The sequence below is a fragment of the Leptodactylus fuscus genome, chromosome 3, assembly GCF_031893055.1.
Source record: "Leptodactylus fuscus isolate aLepFus1 chromosome 3, aLepFus1.hap2, whole genome shotgun sequence".
Classification (NCBI taxonomy): domain Eukaryota; kingdom Metazoa; phylum Chordata; class Amphibia; order Anura; family Leptodactylidae; genus Leptodactylus; species Leptodactylus fuscus.
Window position 1 is genome coordinate 168514337 of NC_134267.1, and position 22987 is coordinate 168537323.

Sequence of the window (22987 nt, forward strand, 5' to 3'; positions counted from 1 at the left end):
ACCAAGTCCACTATGACACCCCAGGAAATGATGCCAACACCCTGGAATGCAACTGGGACAGCAGAGGAAGCATGTCTGGGGGCATCTAACATCCCCAAGTCACTGTATTACGTCGGAATCCCTGTCAGCTTGCGCGAGCTGCCTTTTTACCATAGGAATGCATTGGCCAGCGTTGATTGGCCGAATACCATACAGAGTACAGCATTCAGCCAATCAACGTTGGTTCTGCTGGAGGCTCGTCTGTGAGGAGGCGGAGTCTAAGATCGGACCAGAATGGAGACTGCTGTGGACCGATCTTAGACTCCGCCTCCTCCGGCAGAACCAGCGTTGATTGGCCGAATGCCATACAGAGTACAGCATTCGGCCAATCAACGCTGGTCAATGCATTCCTATGCCGAGATGTAGCAGTGCTGGCCGTACGCTCAGCTCTTCTCATCTCTACTGATAACAGAGTGCAATAGACTGTGTTCCCTTGTCCTACAGTCAACCTGTGCCTCACCAGAAATGTGCAAAATAAACATTTTTCCAGGTTTTTTAGATATGCGACAATGCAAATTTCTCCTCAAATATCCTAAAAGTAAATCACAGCTGAAATAAAAACTTGTAACCATTGCTCTTGGGAGCCAGCACCTGTATTATGCAATATCAGCCACAGGGGGCGTAGCAGCACTGAAAGAAGAAATCCTGAGAATTATTTGACTCCTGTTAGTAATATTTAGACCAAGGTAAGGAAACCTCCAGCACCAATCCCCCATCCATCCCTATAGCTTGCAGCCCCCAGCCTCTCTCTGCATTGTCCCTATTGCTCCGGGAAGGTGACCCCTGGCAGCCTCCTGACACTCGGCCACAATGACGGAGCGGTGCCGCACAGCTGTGTGACTGTGACACGTTAATGGCCGCGGTGACAAGGGCCGGCAGATGCTCTGGAGTCAGTCACTGCCGCTCGCGCTTCTCTGCTGATTATTTCTGTCCCTCCTCGCTTGCAGTGTTCCTGCTCGTGGTGGACTGTACCATCTGCTCACAGCAGCATAGGGGGAGCTTTCTGTTGGGAATATTATCTGGCGTCCCTTACTAGAGTATTGTATGTTTATAAAAGAAGCAGCGGCATATTATTATACACAGACAATATACCATACTGCATGTGAGGTAAATATCTCAAACAGGGCAGACGACAATGACTTAGCTAATGGCTTCCTCCCCTCCTGACAGGGCTTGTAGAAGTCTACTGTGGGGGAGACGCACAGAACAGCCGGTGTCTGCACCTTATGACAGCTCTGCAAGGTGCTGAAGGGACAGAAGCCGGAGAGTCCGGGTCGGAGCTGCGGACTGCGCCTGGCATCCCGTACTAGAGCGGACACTCAGGTAAAGCCACCGCGTGTGTCCCGCGTCCTGCCCATGCTGCGCTGCTGCCAGTGACGGTGCCCCCTTCTTTGTCCTAGGTGCTGCAGACCTGTGCCCCCTCCCGGGGAGGAGTTCGGGCAGGGGTCATACTGCCATGCACTGATTGCCCTCCTCCCTCCAGCCATCCCTAGGACATAAATGATAGAGGATACCATGACTCTGCTGTCTCTGCTGGGTAGGATCATGCGCTACTTCTTACTCAGACCGGAGACCCTGTTCCTCCTGTGCATCAGCCTGGCGCTCTGGAGCTACTTCTTCCACACAGACGAGGTCAAGACCATCGTCAAGTCCAGCCGGGACGCCGTGCAGATGGTGAAGGGCAAGGTGGCAGAGATCATGCAGAATGACCGCCTCGGAGGGCTCGATGTCCTGGAGGCAGAGTTCTCCAAGACCTGGGAGTTCAAGAGTAACAATGTGGCCGTCTACTCCATCCAGGGCCGGAGGGATCACATGGAGGACCGCTTCGAGATCATCACTGACCTGGTCAACAAGAGCCACCCGTCCATCTTCGGCATCTTTGATGGGCATGGAGGAGAGGTAGGCAGAACAAAGAGGGAAGCCTGTGCCTGGGACAGGATGGCACTGAGGCATATGCTTAGAGGCAGTCCTAGGGACTTGTAGGTCCAGGTAGGGCACATACACATGCCAGGGCACTGGGTGACCATGTTTGGTTCCACAATGGTAGGACAGTACATGTGATTTGCTTACATGAGACGATTATGGACTGGTAGGAAGTAATGGGAGAGATTTACTAAGCAAAAGGTGCCCAAAGTCAGCCTCAAATTGCACCACAGCGGGCATACATGTTGGCACCTGATTTACCTAATGTTTTAGACACTTTTGAGCCTCAGCTCTGATAAATGTCTAAAAAGGTGTCATGGCTATGTGGAGTTGTAACATGTATAATATATATTATATAGCTTCCTTACTAAGAAATCTTATCCACAGGGACCCCCCAAGATCATGGGACTGGGGGTTCCTCCAGTGCCCGTGTGACTAGAGCTGTACCAAACATATGTGACCACAATTCTACTTCAGTACTTGGGTATCCCCATCTACCATGGAAGTGAATGGAGCGCTGGTCGCACATATACATTAAAGCTCTGTTCACACAAGGGGCTAAAGGACCCCCGTTCTTGTGATTCCCGTGATTAAACGCTTAGTCTCTATCCTGTGAATAGAGGGATAAGTGCTCTTAGTGGAAAAATCCCTTTAATAAATCTGTCAGGGTTTTAAGCTTCTATCTATAGGAACTGGAAAGAAGAAGAGGCTCTTGTCTGGAGCTTATATTTAAAAAAGTGAAGTCAGGAATGATCTCTTAATCTCACAACTTGTGTCTTTGTTTTGCTAGTGTTTTCAGGGATTGTAAGGCAGCGTTGTATATTTACCCACATTGTATGGACATGTGACTGCCCCTAGGATATAAAGCCTTCCTGGCTGCGTCTTCTTCTTTTCATCATGACTCTTCATCATGGGAACATTATTATGTTCTGTATTCCCTATAAATGACCAGTGAGTCACTTATGCTGAAGCTTTAATTCTACTGAAGCGCACAACGTTATGCTGCCAACATATTCTGCAGCGACTTTACAGACGTTGTCACCACTCACTGTTGGGCTCACAATCTAAATTTCTTACCTGTATGTATTTTGGAGTGTGGTAGGAACCCACATGGGATAACACAGGGAGAACATACAGTACATACTCTATCTAGGTGCCTGATGCAAACCCCGGACCTCAGTACTATAAAGTATCAGCACTAACCACTGAGTCACCTTGCTGCCAAAACAGTTAGATAGCAAGCGTAATTTGCGTATATTGATTATATGATGTAAGTGAGACACATACACATCTATTAGGACCTGATATTTGATAGATTAGAATTTAATATAGACTATTATTAGGTACTCAAAGAAAAGCGTAAAACTTGGAAGGGTTAAAATTTCTCATAGACTGTGTTACATTCCTTTATAATTAGTCACTTTATGAAAACACATAGTAAAAGACGCCTCCTATCTACAAAAATAGACAACTGTATATTATTCTCTAATTGTGGTACAGTAGTGCTAGGCGGACTGATGACTAAATCTGTCATAGAAGTCAGCGATCCTGGAGTGTTATTTACCATGCACAGTTGTTTACCAGGGCTATAGACTCACTTATATGGAACAGTGAGCCGCAATAATTACTAGCCGGAAATCTCTCCTAAGACCCTCTATCTGCTCATGACTGGGTGTAAAGCTGTGACACTGCTGGGTACAGACGTTAACTGGATCACTGGGATCAAATGATTGTAGGCTGTAAGGGTAGCAGAGAATCTGTATTGTAATATATTTGTCAGTCTCACCATTCTACATTGAGTTTTGTGTCATTTGTTTGGGAACAAATTTGTGCGACATATTAAAGGGGAACCCCAGAGATCATTTATCCCTTTGTTCTTTCTTCCCTCCCTTTATGTGTATGTATATGATTATACTAGTATAACTTAACTATCTTTTATATTTCTATTTTAGGCGAAGTCCCACATAGCAAAACGCTACACAAAGAAACGCGACGGAAACGCATTGCGGTTTTTTGTGCAGCGTTTTCCATTGTGTTTTCGCAGAGTTTTCCTCTGAGGACTTTCTGCCCTATTATACCCATACTGAAAATGACACCGTTTCCACAGGTAGAATTGACTTGCTGCAATTTTCACAAACGCAGGTGTTTCTGAAAACACAGTTTTTCTACTGTGGATGTTTTTCAGCATTGTGTGGATGGGATTAGTCAGAATTCCATCCACTTTGCAGGTACTGTAAAATGCTGCATTTTTTGCCATGGAGTTTCTGCTGTGGCCAAAACACTCCGTTACGCAATGTGGGGCTTCAGCCTTAAGGGTACATTCACACGGAGGAAAATGGTGAGGAATTTGGTGTGGAATTTCAGCGCTCAAAAAACGCCTCCCATTGACTTCAATGGGTAGCGCATGTAAGACCGAATCCATTGAAGTTAATGGGATTCTGTTTTACGCCGCTCATTCTGAACGTGTTTACGTGTCAGAATGAGCGGAGCGTTAACTCCATGTGAAACCACCCTTAAAGTATACGAAAAAATTTTTTTAAACAACTACCCAAAATTGTATTAACCCCTTGTGAACCCAATGATTTTCTACTTTTGAGTTTTTGTTTATACCTCCCCATCATTCAAAGCTGTAACTTTTTTTTACTTTTCTACTTTTTTTTACATTTTTTTATTAGACTGCTTGCCTTTTCTTGATCCATAGAAGGAGAAAGTATATGGGGCCATACACTGTGTGCCAAGGCCTGGTTCACATCTGTGTACGGGCCATTCCGTTCCCCAATCCGCATGAAATATGCGGAGTGAAAAATCCTTCAAGCAAGACTTTTCTCTCTGCATTTTTTTGTGCGGAAACCACACAGACCCCATTATAGTCTACGTGGTCCGCGGGTTTCTTTAGGTAACCGCTTTTTATGCTGACAAGTTTCTGTTTGGGGAGTCCCCAAGTGGACTCCCCAAATGGAAACCCGAACACAGATGTGAACCGGGCCTAAGATGATGAAGCCACACATCCCCAGCCTCTTAAACATACCTGTTATACTCATAAAGTATCCGACTATGTAGGATGGGTGTCATTTTTAAGACAGTTCCAATAGTAGTAATATATTATTTTAACATTTCTGGAACATTCTTGAAAATCATATAAAACAATAAGGTGTGGACAATGTAGCAAACAATTGTGAGCAAATAAAACAAGGCCAGAGGTGTGAGAAAATCCAACCCTGACATTTAGGCACATTTGGTGCAGATATGATACTGACATATATAAAACCTGATGCATGTTATATTAGTATGATTGTCTGTGGCAGCCGACAACCCCCATTTTAGGCTTCATTGCTATATACATTGACAGATTGCGGGAAAGGCAAAGGGGACATTGCGATTGCTTATACCGATGCGCCTCTTGTGACATTGGAAACATTTTAGTGCTTCAAATGATTTCACTTTGGAAATTACTTATCAAGGAGAAAGCTGCAGAGCTCTTCATTGATTTATTTTTTGCTGTTGTACTTTGGCATTAGTGCTCTAAATTTCCTTCAGCTGCTGCGTGAGATCAGACGGGATGCCTTCCTGGAAAATAAAGCAGGACATAGCTTTGTATGTACTGGGGCTGAGATTGGAGCTATCCAAAGCATCTGCACCGACAATAAACAAATCTATTTTGCTCGACCACCTTGAACTAATTATAACAGGGCATTTTATATTTTTATTATGATAGGATTTCCATCTGTGTATACTTGGAAAATGTCATGCAGCACTTCTAACTTATCATCATTAAAGTCAAACAAAGGTTTAGGCGATATTTCAGTGCAGTACTAGTATTATACTAGGATGGAAAGTAAGCGCCGGTCTGATTTTGGGTACACACAAAATGCTATTTAAAGAAAATCTGTTTCTCATCATATCTAATTTTCTAGTAGCGGGAAATATTTGCTAAGATTTCTGCTATTTGTACATTGATCTGAGTGGAGTTCATAAAAACGCCTGCACGTGCAACAATACAGTTTATCCTTATGTGAGTATTATATAAGGTATTATTGTACACAAGGGACGGACCCCTCTGATCTCCCATTTGAAAGGTCATCTCGTGCATTGTATGTGAATTAATGTAGTCTTTTCAGCTGATGATGGAACACTTTACCATCCCCAAAAATATTACAGTGGAACCAGCCATATGATCTGCCCAGCCAGAATTTCACATGAGCCTTTCTTGCTTTTTTACACTAAAGCCAGACATACCAGGTCCACTGCAGGACTCGCTTGCAACAGAAAGTAGCTGAAACAGCTGTTTTTCACTACAGACTTTAACCCTGCGGCTGTGCCAATTTTCATCGTTTTCATTGCACAGCTTGAAAACCGCTGCAAAAAAAAAAAAGGATTTTCAGTAGTGTGTGAATGGGATTTGTTTTAAATATACCGCAAAAATTGCTACTGGTGATTATGTCGTTGGCTAACCCACTGGAACTATCCCGCAGTTCGCTCATAGCAAAAACGCCGCAAAAAAATTGTAGCATCTTACATTCACTGCACTGTGAATCCCATCCGCACTTTGCGTTATTATACGCGCAGCGGATATGCAGCGATTTCCGTAACCAGCACGGTTTTGGAAATCGCAGTATATCTATTATACCTATGGAAGTTTCTCTATAGGTATAATTGAAGCAGAAAGTCTGCAGAGGAAACTCTGTGAACTTTCTGTCAAAAGCGATGCGATGCCGTTGCCGATGCAGTTTTTCACGCTTTTTTGCTGCCTTAGCCTAAGGCTATATATAGCAAACTTACACCTAAAATTTCTGCAGAAATGACTGCAGCAGAAAATGCACTACCAAAAACACTTGTATTTTCTGTTGCATTTTAGCCTCCCCAATGCAAGTCTATAGGGAAAATGCAGCATTTTTACAGGTAGAAAACATTTTAGGCCAGTTTCACACAGGCTTTTTTGGTCTGGAAACTGGGGTGGAGACTGCCTCAATTTCTGGTACCAAAAAACGGGTAGCTGAGACTTGATTCCGTTGCAGTGCACTAGCATCCAGTCGTGCACTCCGCTCCGGATTAGGCCCAATGAATGGGCCTAGTCAGGAGGAGGGATTGTTTTGTGAATCCACCTGAAGAATGAGCATGCTGCTTCTTTTCATTTGTTCCAGCTCCCGGAAAAAAGAACTGACCCTGACCATTGATTTCAATGGGAGCCGTATTTTTGGTCAGGATTTTGAGGCGAATTCGGCCTCAAAATCCTGACCAAAAAACTCTGTTAACAATATGTTAATTTTAATTGCAAAACCACCAGATTTATTCCCATAGGCTTATATGAGGGATGGTAAAAATGCAAAACTCAGTGAAAACACAAACATTTGGATGATCTGACCTGCAGACAAAAGAGTGGTGGGGGATTTACTATGGGAGCCCATCTTTTATTTAAAACCTGGAAATGGTGAAGCACACAGGCAACAATTGTATTGCAGCTGTCATAGGTCTCTTGGTGACCACCTGTCACTTAGTTTTCAGCATGCCTTTATCTCTCTTTGTTATATTCTTTGCATTTTTTAAGTGGTCACTAACTTTTGAGACAACTTAGTTTCATTTAATAGAGCAGGCATTTCTGGATCAAAATGTAATGCACTTTAATTAAAAATGTTGCCGCTTTCTGACTGAAAATCCTGACTGAGTTACTGCCACTAGGTGTCTCCCTTCTAGCTGATTTGCAGTTTACTCGTTACTAGGGAAATCCCATCCATAGATACCATGAAAAATCAAGACTTCTTCACTGTGATGGGGAGGGACCGATTTCTTCACACTGAATGTAGAGGGGAGGGTTGCTTTCTTCACAGCCTCCACTATGTCTGCAGATTGCTTTCTCTGTGCACCTCTCACATCTTACAATATAAGAAAAGTTTATTTATGTTCTTGTATCTACTTCTAGCCACTTGTGTGATTACAGATGGGAAGTTATTCATAGACAGCAACCAGTTTTCTGGTTTGTGTTCATAGATTGCTCTTTTCCTGTGTCAGGGATCATGTTGCACATCTTTACCCTGTATCTGTAGCTCAGTCTTCTTGGATCCCATATATTATGCTTATTTGGGCTTTTTTTCAACTATTTCTTTGCTATTGTACAGGCACTCTTGTCAGAATTACATGTAAAGAAACCAGTAGCATCAGTAATGTATAGGGGAGGGGGTAGACTGCTTCTTATTGTACACACCCACAGCCTGAGAGACAAATGTAAACTGTGCTGCAGCTATAATGTGATTATTAACAGCAGAAAAACTGATAGGACTTCCTATATCAAGGCTTAGGGCTCGTTCACATCTGCGCCCCGGTCTCTGTTTTGCAGTTTTCCGTATCCTGCCTGAAACTGGGCAGAAGACAGAAACCTGCAGTCATTTTTCAAACCCATTAATTTGAGTGAGTTTGGAAAGTGTCCGGCAGTGAGTGCCTGGGAGCGTTTTTCACTGTTCACGGTGAAACCATTTTTTTTTTCAACTGGACACAAAGTCAGACATGCAGGACTTTATGTCCGGTTTAAAAAAGAAAAACGGTTTCACCGCGGAGAGCACAGAACGCTCTCCGGCGATCACAACTGGACACGGTCTATCAGGTTTCCGTCTTCTGTCGGCAGAAGACGGAGACCTGAAAACGGAAATTGGGTGCTGGTGGGATCCCAACGTTACTCAGTTATAGAATAGACTGCCCAGCAACATCCTGCACATATTTAAAATTTTGAAGCAAGCTCAGATACCTTTTAATTTATCATGTCAGTTGTACTCTAAGAAACATTGAAAGGCCTGGACATTTTTATGTCCATACATTAAATGGTTGTATTCAGTAACCCTGTCTCAGAGTTGTCATTTACGCCATGAATCTCTCCCTACGACTATGAGACCTTACAGATACAGTCATGTGTGTAATGAAAAGTGAATAGTCATAGTTATCTGATTATTCTGTGTCTCAGGTAAAGTTAATAGAAAGTGACCACACGTGCAGAGCCTTCTATCTGCCACTACTAGGGTTAGATGGAGTACCAGGGCTAAACCGCCACTGGTAATACTTTGATGGCATAAAAGTCCACTGTCAGAAGCTGCATAACAAAGAATGGAAAAGTCCAGTCCAATTGGGAAGGCGCTTTTTGTAGACAATTTGTAGCTTTCTACAGTAGCTCAGGTTTCTTACTCTGTTTTTTAGCTAAAAAACTTATGTTTCCATATAGTACGGGAATCTTGCTGAAAGATCTTTCTTAGTCAAAAGCTCACTAAGGCTGAGGTCCTGTTGGGTACACTCTCAGTGGCTTACGCACCTCAGCAGCTAACTCTTTGTGGTGTACAGTAGGCGCTCATCCGCATGCGACTAAAACCTGCAGTACAGTGGCTGAAGGCAGCTGAAGACCCACCATGATTCTTACAAGAGACAGGGGCACCTCGTGGCGTAAACAATGCGATTTGCCCACGGCGTGAACGCCATTGAAAAAAACTCAGCTGTTTACAGACACAGCAAAGTGTATGGATGTGTTGACACCGTTGTTTTTCATGCAGCGCTTTTTTTCTCTGCAGGACATCACCTGGGGCCTTAGCCAGAGTTGTAGCTTTCAGAAAAATCTGCAGCTGAGTTTCAGCAGTTGTTTTATACTTTTAAGCTGGGTTCACACTGGGTATTTTGGACTGGAATTTGACGCGGAGGCTGCTTCAGATTCCGGTCCAAAAAATGGGTAGCCGCGACTGGTTGCTGATGCAGTGCACTGGCATCTAGTCGCGGCACTTTGCTCCGGATTAGGCCCAAATGAGTGGACCTAGTCGGGAGGAGGGAGTGTCTTCAGGCGGATGTCGCTAGGCAAATACGCCTGAAGAATGAGCATGTCGCTTCTTTTTTCCGGGAGCCGGAAAAAACGCTCCTGGAAAAATAACTGACCGGCTCCCATTGATTTCAATGGGAGACATTTTTTTGGTCAGATTTTGAGATGGATTCCACCTCAAAATCCTGACCAAAATACCCCGTGTGAACTCAGCCTAAGTGTCCTTATCCTTGGCTTTGGGATTTTTGTTTTAAAGGGATCCTATCTTTCAAACACATTTTTTTCTGAGTAACACGTCAGAATAGCCTTAAGAAAGGCTATTCTTCCCCTACCTTTCGAGGTCTTCTCTGCACCGCCGTTCCGTAAGAATCCCGGTATTTATCGGTATGCAATTGAGTTCTCTTGCAGCACTGGGGGGCAATACACAGTAAAGTGCACAGTACAATACACAGTATTGTAAGTGGCCATTTTCTCGTGGCCTGTGGACATGCGCAGCCTGCTCTGCCCGAGACCTTGAAGTCTGAAACCTGCGCTGGAAGAAGAGGATGAAGAGGCCGTTGCTGACAAAGATGGCCATACCGACAAAAACTGGGATTCCTACGGAACGGCGGCGCGGAGGAGACCACGAAAGGTAGGAGAAGAATAGCCTTTCTTAAGGCTATTCTGACGTGTTACTCCGAAAAAAATGTATTTGTATGATAGGATCTCTTTAACTAAAGCTTATAAGATAATAAGAAAACATTACATTACATTACATTACTTATCCTTATTTTATTTGGCACTATTTTATGTGGTAATTCCAACCTAACCGCTATCCAGTAACACCTTAAAGAAATAGCTAATGTTGGTCTTGAAGACCAAACAAATTTTTCAGGTTTTGCCTCACTGCATTCCACAAGCCATACATTTTTTTTTTTTTGCTGACATTGCTGTGTGTGAGGTTTATCGTTTCAGGTTGCATTTGTCATCTACTTTTTAGAAACCTAAATGTTTATGAAAAGAATCCCCATTCATATACATTGGAGGCAGAATGTTAGCTGATCTAGTCTAGATCCTTGATTATATCTAATGGATCAGTATAAACCATGACCTAGGTAATACGACCGTGTTGTTAGAAAGGTACTGATCCCTAGTACAGGCACTCCGTGTGCCACTGTGTATTCCCATTTATGTGATGGCTTCCACACTTCTGTAATATACTGGATCTCATTGTTTCTATGGATGTCTTCTTCAAAACCTTACGTTCTTATTCATAAGGCCTTATTGACACAAAATTTTCTTGACTGAATTCTTCTAGCATTCTGCTGTATTATTTCTTTAGGCTGTGTGTTTCACTGTTATTGTGTAGAACAATGGCTGTATAGAGAAACAGATGTGTGAAGCTCCATAATGTATGTTAGTGTAACATTCCAGCATATTTAGGACATTTCCATAGAACATGGAGACAAAAGACGTAGGTGGAAATGTGGCCTGTCTTATAGTGTGTTACAATGAAATTATTTGTAGGAGCTGAGCCTGGCACACAATACTGTAATGAGACAGACGCTGGACAACGCTTCTCAGAAAAACAAGAAGACAGACGTACGGAGGATAAAGTCATTGCTGCAGATATAGAAAAGCTGACATTGGCAACCAAAATCAGTTCACATTTTCAGGTTTTAAGCAACTGAGCACTGGCAGTTTTTTCATCTTTTAGTCTAAGACCCTGACCACAGTTTTCATAGCAACACAGGGCAGGTCACTTTAATCTCTCTATATATTATGCTGGTGTTAAACGCTCCATACACATCCAGGTCTTTTCACACTACATGTGAATAGGGGGAAAAAAATCCTATATTCACTGGCATTAACTTGATGTGTGTACAAGACCCTAATGTACCCCTTCCCCAATACCATTATTGATGTACCAAGGATATTTCTGTAATGCTTCATGTGCTTTATGCTTCAAGGCTGAGTCTATGGGATCTTACTGTATTTTTATGCTCCTTCAATTTTTTGTTGAATACATACTGACTCCATCAAGCACTGTGTTATGGAGGTATTTTCCCTAAGCATTGCTAGTTATGATGTTTAGCTTGCATTGCTATATACATTATTGCATTTTGAACGTCTTTATTTTGATGTATTGCATGTTTGTAGTATCAGATTTTAGCAGGTTTTTTTAAGATCACTTAAAGGTTTATTCCCATATGTTTATGGCTGAATCCACTGGAAAAATACATGTTATATATGGATTCCATATCAATTTTGAATACTGAGCCCCGTGACCCTCATATCACAGCTGCAGTGAAGTTAAAAGATGCTGGGCATCCGCAGGTCTCTTCATTCACATGTATGGCCAACTCTCCCTTTACCGCGCATATGAGACGGGAATCAGGGGTGGGCCATTTATGTCATATCCTATGGATATAGTCATAAATATCCAGATGGGAATACCCTTATAGGTTCATTTTTACTTGTGCCTACAACTAAGCCTGCTGAATTCTTCTCTGTATTCTGGTTTCTACTTTAGTCCGTCCATAAAACACTTTGCTTATATCCGATGCTAGCAATTTATGGGTTCCCGCTTTAGTCTTGCAGGACTAATAATTTGGTCGTGTTGTCACATAACTGGCAGATGTTGCAATTCTTTACCAGCTTCGTCTGTTTTCCTATATATTTTTGCAAGCTTTCAACAAAACGTGTAGGTAGATTTTATTGGTCATTGGACAAGTCTTGTAATTCAGCTCAGATCACAGCGATTTATGCTATATCAAAGACGACATTTGTCTCCATCCATTTGATTTGGTTTTATCTGCATGGCGTGCTAATGTAATAGAGCTTTCACTCCAACAGATGTATATGTCTTGTTCTCAGCCGACCCAATTAATAGGAAACTGACACTCCATTCCAGCAAACAGTAGACAACGCTATTGTGAAAATACCCTGTTAAATAGAAGATAAAGAAGGTTTCACATCAGTATCAACTCTTCATGATTTTACTGTAACATTTACTCATTGATTTTCTATTATTGTTTGCTGTGCTGTTAATAACCATTTTAGCTTCATGCCTATAATTTCTAAATGTTATCCTAAAGTCACTTGGGCTCTGTTCACACTAGTCATGGTTTTTATTTTATTATTGTTTTATTTTTTCCTTGTGAATCAATACCTCTATTACTGTCATGATGAATGTCATGACAGCGATGAGCGGGTGATCTATGTAGAACAATGAGGGCTTTGTAACTTACCTCTATAGAGCAATGGCAATACCTACATTGCTCCAAAGAGTTAACAGAAGCACAAGGGTTTACAAGGGGAAATCCAGGTAACCTAAACTGAGAAAAGTGGGTGGATTCACAATCTGTTCAACAGAATTACTGTCATTTACACCAAAAAGTTGAGGAAACTATTGCACAAATATAAATCTGAAGTAGATTTCAAGTTTTGTTGCATAGATAGCCAAAGATTAGTTACATTTATTAAAGGGATTCTATCATTAGGATCCCGTTTTAAGCTAAACCCACGTAGGAATAGCCTTAAGAAAGGCTATTGTTCACCCAACCTCCTCCCCGACGCCGTTCCTTAGATTATTATTATTATTTATTTATATAGCACCCTTAATTCCATGGTGTTTTACATTTGGGGGTTACATACAATACACAAAACATACAGGTAGATATAATACTAACAGTGATCGGCTGGCACAGTGGCGTAGAGGGCCCTGCCCGCGATGGCTTACAATCTATGAGGTATCCCGGTTTTCATCCATATGCTATTTAGTGTTCTTGCAGCACTGGCGACGTCCCCTTGCCATACAGAATGTAGCAGTGGGTTTAGGTAGTGCAGTGGTGCACATCGAATAGTGGGTGAGCAGCATGGCTTTTGATATGTTATTACCTTTAGTCGCCCTATCTCGGTACAGCTGATCTGCAAAGGTCCTGGCACTGGGCCCCTAAAACCAATTCCACTGGTGGGCCCTAGACACCCCAGTCCGGCCCTGATTGAGGTGTTATATACTCTTCATCACAAGACTTATCAAGTAGATATTACATGAGAGTGAAGGTTCAAACCTCCTAATGTACCATTTATTACCCATATAGCATATTCTGCAGAATTTTCCTCTGTGACTTTCTGCTTCCATTATACCTATAAGGAAACCGACGGTGTTTCCATAGGTATAACTGACAGGCTATGTCCGCTGTGTGTTATTTCCACAGTGTGTGGATAGGATTCTCTAGAATCCCATCCACTTTGCAGAGGCTGAAAAACGCTGTGTATTTTATTTTTCCTGCGGTGTTTCCGCCACAGCCAAACCACAGCGTTTAAGCCACACGGGGCCCGGCCTAAGCTAGTTACACTAAAATATTACAGATTTTCCAACTAACTTACCATTTTAATTAAAAAATAAATTGCTTTAGCTTAGGGGACGTTTACATCATTAAAAACATTCATTGACAGATGCAGACAGAGACCCCTCCATCTGGCATCCATTCCTACTCACACTATTATAAAAAACATGACAGAAGTTTTCTTCCATCTTGTTTGTTTACTTTTTGTAAGAGAAGAAAAAGTCCAGCATACACAACTTTTCTTCCGTCAGAAAAGTAACCTTCCGCCATGGCTTTTTGTAGACAGACGGCGCTCCATCTGCACCAGCCAGTCTATTTCCATTAATATGTGTTGCTGTCATCCTATGACGGATGAGAACAACCAACATTAATAATAATAGTGTGAACATACCCTTAGCAGGAGGGATTGTGTTCAGCCATAGTCTCACAAATTTACTATAATATACACCAACTCGTAGCTGGAATAAATTTGACTTTCTCATGCATGAATTGTCAGTAGATGAGGCAAATTGATTGAAAGGAATGCACCTCTTATAGAAGACCTGTCATCTTTCCTGACATGTCTGTTTTCATGAATACTTGCATTCCCTCTAAAATAGCAATTCAGGAGCATATTTTCTTCTAACTCTGCATTGTGAAATTACTATAGACGTTTATTAAAAAATATCGACACTTGGTGTTTGCATTCAAAAGCTGTTGTCTAGTCCAATGCTGTCTTGCAGTGACTGGACAGTCTCAGGGCCCCTTCACACGGAGGATACGCCAGCTGATTCTGGCGTTTAAAACAGGTCCCATTACTTTCTATGGGAGCCGGCATAAAAAGCAGCCCATTCATTTCTATGGGGAGCGCATGTATTCCGGCTCCCATAGAAAGCAATGGGACATGTTTTAAACGCCACTGATTTGGAACGTTTACACGTTCTGAATCAGCTAGCGTATCCTCCGTGTGAAGGGGCCCTCAGAGTATACAAAGACCCCTCCCCCCAAGTGGTAACACCCTCTAGGAGCGTTAACAGAGGAACGTTACAACACAGAGCTTCAAGAGAAGATGCTCCAGAATTTCATGAGGACTACAACACATTTATATCACTAGTCTTAATAATATATAGATTGAGTCTTCAGTAGTTGATACCTTTTTAATAGCTAATAGAGATGAGCGAACAGTATTCTATCGAACTCATGTTCGATCGGATATTAGGCTGTTCGGCATGTTCGAATCGAATCGAACACCGCGTGGTAAAGTGCGCCATTACTCGATTCCCCTCCCACCTTCCCTGGCGCCTTTTTTGCTCCAATAACAGCGCAGGGTAGGTGGGACAGGAACTACGACACCGGTGACGTTGAAAAAAGTAGGCAAAACCCATTGGCTGCCGAAAACATGTGACCTCTAATTTAAAAGAACAGCGACGCCCAGCTTCGCGTCATTCTGAGCTTGCAATTCACCGAGGACGGAGGTTTCCGTCCAGCTAGCTAGGGCTTAGATTCTGGGTAGGCAGGGACAGGCTAGGATAGGAAGGAGAAGACAACCAACAGCTCTTATAAGAGCTAAATTCCAGGGAGAAGCTTGTCAGTGTAACGTGGCACTGACGGGCTCAATCGCCGCAACCCAGCTTTCCCAGGATCCTGAATGGAATACACTGTCAGTGTATTCCCGTATACCCGATATATACCCCGATACCCGTTCCAACGGTGTGCCCCCCCACCTTCACCCCAGAAATACCCTGCAAGTCCCCTAGCAATAGAATTGGGGCTATATACACCCACAATTTTTAATACTGGTATACAGTGCCATTGTCTGACTGGGAATTCAAAGAATATATTGGGAATACAAATACCCTCATTTCTTGCTACTGCCATACAGTGCCAGTGTCTGACTGGGAATTCAAAGAATATATTGGGGTTACGTGCACCCACAATTTTTACTACTGGTATACAGTGCCATTGTCTGACTGGGAATTCAAAGAATATATTGGGAATACAAATACCCTCATTTCTTGCTACTGCCATATAGTGCCAGTTTCTGACTGGTAATTCAAAGAATATATTGGGGTTACGTGCACCCACAATTTTTACTACTGGTATACAGTGCCATTGTCTGACTGGGAATTCAAAGAATATATTGGGGTTATAAATACCCTCATTTCTTGCTACTGCCATATAGTGCCAGTTTCTGACTGGTAATTCAAAGAATATATTGGGGTTACGTGCACCCACAATTTTTACTACTGGTATACAGTGCCATTGTCTGACTGGGAATTCAAAGAATATATTGGGGTTATAAATACCCTCATTTCTTGCTACTGCCATATAGTGCCATTGTCTGACTGGGAATTCAAAGAATATATTGGGGTTACGTGCACCCACAATTTTTACTACTGGTATACAGTGCCATTGTCTGACTGGGAATTCAAAGAGTATATTGGGAATACAAATACCCTCATTTCTTGCTACTGCCATATAGTGCCAGTGTCTGACTGGTAATTCAAAGAATATATTGGGGTTACGTGCACCCACAATTTTTACTACTGGTATACAGTGCCATTGTCTGACTGGGAATTCAAAGAGTATATTGGGAATACAAATACCCTCATTTCTTGCTACTGCCATATAGTGCCAGTTTCTGACTGGTAATTCAAAGAATATATTGGGGTTACGTGCACCCACAATTTTTACTACTGGTATACAGTGCCATTGTCTGACTGGGAATTCAAAGAATATATTGGGGTTATAAATACCCTCATTTCTTGCTACTGCCATATAGTGCCAGTTTCTGACTGGTAATTCAAAGAATATATTGGGGTTACGTGCACCCACAATTTTTACTACTGGTATACAGTGCCATTGTCTGACTGGGAATTCAAAGAGTATATTGGGAATACAAATACCCTCATTTCTTGCTACTGCCATATAGTGCCAGTTTCTGACTGGGAATTCAAAGAATATATTGGGGTTATGTGCACCCACAATTTTTACTACTGGTATACAGTGCCATTGTCTGACTGGGAATTCAAAGAGTATATTGGGAATACAAATACCCTCATTTCTTGCTACTGCCATATAGTGCCAGTTTCTGACTGGGAATTCAAAGAATATATTGGGGTTACGTGCACCCACAATTTTTACTACTGGTATACAGTGCCATTGTCTGACTGGGAATTCAAAGAATATATTGGGGTTACGTGCACCCACAATTTTTACTACTGGTATACAGTGCCATTGTCTGACTGGGAATTCAAAGAGTATATTGGGAATACAAATACCCTCATTTCTTGCTACTGCCATATAGTGCCAGTGTCTGACTGGTAATTCAAAGAATATATTGGGGTTACGTGCACCCACAATTTTTACTACTGGTATACAGTGCCATTGTCTGACTGGGAATTCAAAGAATATATTGGGGTTATAAATACCCTCATTTCTTGCTACTGCCATATAGTGCCAGTTTCTGACTGGTAATTCAAAGAATATATTGGGGTTACGTGCACCCACAATTTTTACTACTGGTATACAGTGCCATTGTCTGACTGGGAATTCAAAGAGTATATTGGGAATACAAATACCCTCATTTCTTGCTACTGCCATATAGTGCCAGTTTCTGACTGGGAATTCAAAGAATATATTGGGGTTACGTGCACCCACAATTTTTACTACTGGTATACAGTGCCATTGTCTGACTGGGAATTCAAAGAGTATATTGGGAATACAAATACCCTCATTTCTTGCTACTGCCATATAGTGCCAGTTTCTGACTGGGAATTCAAAGAATATATTGGGGTTACGTGCACCCACAATTTTTACTACTGGTATACAGTGCCATTGTCTGACTGGGAATTCAAAGAATATATTGGGGTTACGTGCACCCACAATTTTTACTACTGGTATACAGTGCCATTGTCTGACTGGGAATTCAAAGAGTATATTGGGAATACAAATACCCTCATTTCTTGCTACTGCCATATAGTGCCAGTGTCTGACTGGTAATTCAAAGAATATATTGGGGTTACGTGCACCCACAATTTTTACTACTGGTATACAGTGCCATTGTCTGACTGGGAATTCAAAGAATATATTGGGGTTATAAATACCCTCATTTCTTGCTACTGCCATATAGTGCCAGTTTCTGACTGGTAATTCAAAGAATATATTGGGGTTACGTGCACCCACAATTTTTACTACTGGTATACAGTGCCATTGTCTGACTGGGAATTCAAAGAGTATATTGGGAATACAAATACCCTCATTTCTTGCTACTGCCATATAGTGCCAGTTTCTGACTGGGAATTCAAAGAATATATTGGGGTTACGTGCACCCACAATTTTTACTACTGGTATACAGTGCCATTGTCTGACTGGGAATTCAAAGAGTATATTGGGAATACAAATACCCTCATTTCTTGCTACTGCCATATAGTGCCAGTTTCTGACTGGGAATTCAAAGAATATATTGGGGTTACGTGCACCCACAATTTTTACTACTGGTATACAGTGCCATTGTCTGACTGGGAATTCAAAGAATATATTGGGGTTACGTGCACCCACAATTTTTACTACTGGTATACAGTGCCATTGTCTGACTGGGAATTCAAAGAGTATATTGGGAATACAAATACCCTCATTTCTTGCTACTGCCATATAGTGCCAGTGTCTGACTGGTAATTCAAAGAATATATTGGGGTTACGTGCACCCACAATTTTTACTACTGGTATACAGTGCCATTGTCTGACTGGGAATTCAAAGAATATATTGGGGTTATAAATACCCTCATTTCTTGCTACTGCCATATAGTGCCAGTTTCTGACTGGTAATTCAAAGAATATATTGGGGTTACGTGCACCCACAATTTTTACTACTGGTATACAGTGCCATTGTCTGACTGGGAATTCAAAGAATATATTGGGGTTATAAATACCCTCATTTCTTGCTACTGCCATATAGTGCCAGTTTCTGACTGGTAATTCAAAGAATATATTGGGGTTACGTGCACCCACAATGTTTACTACTGGTATACAGTGCCATTGTCTGACTGGGAATTCAAAGAGTATATTGGGAATACAAATACCCTCATTTCTTGCTACTGCCATATAGTGCCAGTTTCTGACTGGGAATTCAAAGAATATATTGGGGTTACGTGCACCCACAATTTTTACTACTGGTATACAGTGCCATTGTCTGACTGGGAATTCAAAGAGTATATTGGGAATACAAATACCCTCATTTCTTGCTACTGCCATATAGTGCCAGTTTCTGACTGGGAATTCAAAGAATATATTGGGGTTACGTGCACCCACAATTTTTACTACTGGTATACAGTGCCATTGTCTGACTGGGAATTCAAAGAGTATATTGGGAATACAAATACCCTCATTTCTTGCTACTGCCATATAGTGCCAGTGTCTGACTGGGAATTCAAAGAATATATTGGGGTTACGTGCACCCACAATTTTTACTACTGGTATACAGTGCCAATTTCTAACTAGGAATTCAAAATGCGCAAGGCTCCCGGAAAGGGACGTGGACGAGGCCGTGGGCGAGGTCGGGGGAATGGTTCTGGGGAGCAAGGTAGCAGTGAAGCCACAGGGCGTCCCGTGCCTACTCCTGTGGGGCAGCAAGCATTGCGCCACTCCACAGTGCCAGGGTTGCTTGCCACATTAACTAAACTGCAGGGTACAAACCTTAGTAGGCCCGAGAACCAGGAACAGGTCTTGCAATGGCTGTCAGAGAACGCTTACAGCACATTGTCCAGCAGCCAGTCAGACTCTGCCTCCTCTCCTCCTATTACCCAACAGTCTTGTCTTCCTTCCTCCCAAAATTCCGAAGCTTTACAGAACAATAACCCAAACTGTCCCTGCTCCCCAGAGCTGTTCTCCGCTCCTTTCATTGTCCCTCAACCTGCCTCTCCACGTCACGATTCCACGAACCTAACAGAGGAGCATCTGTGTCCAGATGCTCAAACACTAGAGTCTCCTCCATCTCCGTTCGATTTGGTGGTGGATGACCAGCAACCCACCCTCATCGACGATGATGTGACGCAGTTGCCGTCAGGGCATCCAGTTGACCGGCGCATTGTGCGGGAGGAGGAGATGAGACAGGAGTTGGAAGAGGAAGTGGTGGATGATGAGGACACTGACCCGACCTGGACAGGGGGGATGTCAAGCGGGGAAAGTAGTGTGGATGTTGAGGCAGGTGCAGCACCAAAAAGGGTAGCTAGAGGCAGAGGCAGAGGTCAGCAGCTTAGGCGAAGCCAGGCCACACCCGGAATCTCCCAAGATGTTCCAGTTCGTACCCAGCCCCGAAAAACTCCCACCTCGAGGGCACGTTTCTCGAAGGTGTGGAGTTTTTTCAAGGAATGCGCCGAGGACAGATATAGTGTTGTCTGCACAATTTGCCTCTCGAAATTGATTAGGGGCTCTGAGAAGAGCAACCTGTCCACCACTTCAATGCGCCGTCATTTGGAATCCAAGCACTGGAATCAGTGGCAGGCAGCAACGGCAGGACAAAGGCCGCCTGCCGTTCACGCCACTGCCACTGCCTCTGCCACTGCCTCTGCCACTGCCACTGCTGACTGTGCTGGCGATGCACTCCAGAGGACGAGCCAGGACACCACTTCATCTGCCTCCGCCACTTTGTTGACTTCTACCTCATCCTCCCCTGGTCCTGTCTTATCTCCTTCTCCTGCACCATCAAAGGCACCATCAGGCGTTTCTTTACAACAACCCACCATCTCTCAGACATTGGAGCGGCGGCAGAAATACACTGCTAACCACCCACACGCGCAAGCCTTGAACGCCAACATCGCTAAACTGCTGGCCCAGGAGATGTTGGCGTTCCGGCTTGTTGAAACTCCCGCCTTCCTGGACCTGATGGCAACTGCGGCACCTCGCTATGCCGTCCCTAGCCGTCACTACTTCTCCCGGTGTGCCGTCCCCGCCTTGCACCAGCACGTGTCACTCAACATCAGGCGGGCCCTTAGTTCCGCGCTTTGCACAAAGGTCCACTTGACCACCGACGCGTGGACAAGTGCATGCGGACAGGGACGCTACATTTCACTGACGGCACACTGGGTGAATGTAGTTGAGGCTGGGACTGCTTCCCAAACTGGCCCGGTGTACCTCGTCTCCCTGCCTAACATTCCTGGCAGGGACACGAGAAGAACACCCCCCTCCTCCTCCTCCTCTACCGCCTCCTCCTCCGCCACCGCCTCCTCCTCCGCCACCGCCTCCTCCTCCGCTGTTAGATTGACCCCAGCTACGAGTTGGAAACGTTGCAGCACTGGCGTTGGTAGACGTCAGCAGGCTGTGCTGAAGCTGATCAGCTTGGGGGACAGACAGCACACTGCCTCCGAGGTGAGGGATGCCCTCCTCGATGAGACGGCAATATGGTTTGAGCCGCTGCACCTGGGCCCAGGCATGGTCGTTTGTGATAACGGCCGGAACCTGGTAGCAGCTCTGGAGCTTGCCGGACTCCAACATGTTCCATGCCTGGCCCACGTCTTCAACCTAGTGGTGCAACGTTTCCTAAAGAGCTACCCCAATGTTCCAGAGCTACTGGTGAAAGTGCGGCGCATGTGCGCCCACTTTCGCAAGTCGACAGTAGCCGCTGCTAGCTTAAAATCTCTCCAGCAACGCCTGCATGTGCCACAACACCGGCTTTTGTGCGACGTCCCCACACGCTGGAACTCAACGTTTCAGATGTTGAATAGAGTGGTTGAGCAGCAGAGACCTTTGATGGAATACCAGCTACAAAACCCTAGGGTGCCACAAAGTCAGCTGCCTCAGTTTCACATCCATGAGTGGCCATGGATGAGAGACCTTTGTGACATCCTACGGGTCTTTGAGGAGTCCACAAGGAGGGTGAGCTCTGAGGATGCGATGGTGAGCCTTACAATCCCGCTCTTGTGTGCTCTGAGAGAATCCCTGATTGACATCAGGGATAACTCAGATCACACAGAGGAGTTAGGGATAGCATCCGATCCGTCACAGCTGGAGAGTAGGTCCACACATCTGTCCGCTTCACTGCGTTTAATGGAGGAGGAGGAGGAGGAGGAGGAGGAAGAAGAGTTGTCCGATGATGTGATGGTGATACAGGAGGCTTCCGGGCAACTTCGAATCGTCCCATTGTTGCAGCGCGGATGGGTAGACATGGAGGATGAGGAGGAAATGGAGATTGAACTTTCCGGTGGGGCCAGAGGAGTCATGCCAACTAACACTGTGGCAGACATGGCTGAGTTCATGTTGGGGTGCTTTACAACCGACAAGCGTATTGTCAAAATCATGGAGGACAACCAGTACTGGATCTTTGCTATCCTTGACCCCCGGTATAAAAACAACATCTCGTCTTTTATTCCGGTAGAGGGGAGGGCCAATCGCATCAATGCTTGCCACAGGCAATTGGTGCAGAATATGATGGAGATGTTTCCAGCATGTGACGTTGGCGGCAGGGAGGGCAGTTCCTCCAGTAGGCAACCAAGTTCTCACCGGTCCACACAAACGAGGGGCACACTGTCTAAGGTCTGGGACACCTTGATGGCACCCCCTCGCCAAAGTGCCGCCACGGAGGGTCCTAGTGTCACCAGGCGTGAGAAGTATAGGCGCATGTTGCGGGAATACCTTTCCGACCACAGCCCTGTCCTCTCCGACCCCTCTGCGCCCTACACGTATTGGGTGTCGAAGTTGGACCTGTGGCTTGAACTTGCCCTATATGCCTTGGAGGTGCTGTCCTGTCCTGCCGCCAGCGTCCTATCTGAGAGGGTGTTCAGTGCAGCCGGTGGCATCATCACTGACAAGCGCACCCGTCTGTCAGCTGAGAGTGCCGACCGGCTCACTTTGATAAAAATGAACCACCACTGGGTAGAGCCGTCATTTTTGTGCCCACCTGTGTAAAGCACCCCAACATGAAACTCCATGTCTGTAC

The 22987-nt window shown here is 44.0% G+C and overlaps 1 protein-coding gene across 2 annotated transcripts in view; it reads left to right on the forward strand.

Moving 5' to 3' along the window:
- Positions 1 to 1232: 1232 nt before the first annotated feature.
- The window catches only part of PPM1L (protein phosphatase, Mg2+/Mn2+ dependent 1L), a 194294-nt gene continuing 172539 nt past the window's right edge, over positions 1233 to 22987 (forward strand). Inside the window, exons 1-2 of one of the 2 annotated variants that reach the window (XM_075268739.1) lie at positions 1233 to 1362; positions 1440 to 1938. In XM_075268739.1, coding sequence (XP_075124840.1) covers positions 1540 to 1938 — 399 coding nt within the window. In that variant the 5' untranslated portion in view covers positions 1233 to 1362; positions 1440 to 1539. Of the gene's footprint in view, positions 1939 to 22987 lie in introns of both variants that reach the window. The other variant, XM_075268738.1, reaches the window with a different exon arrangement.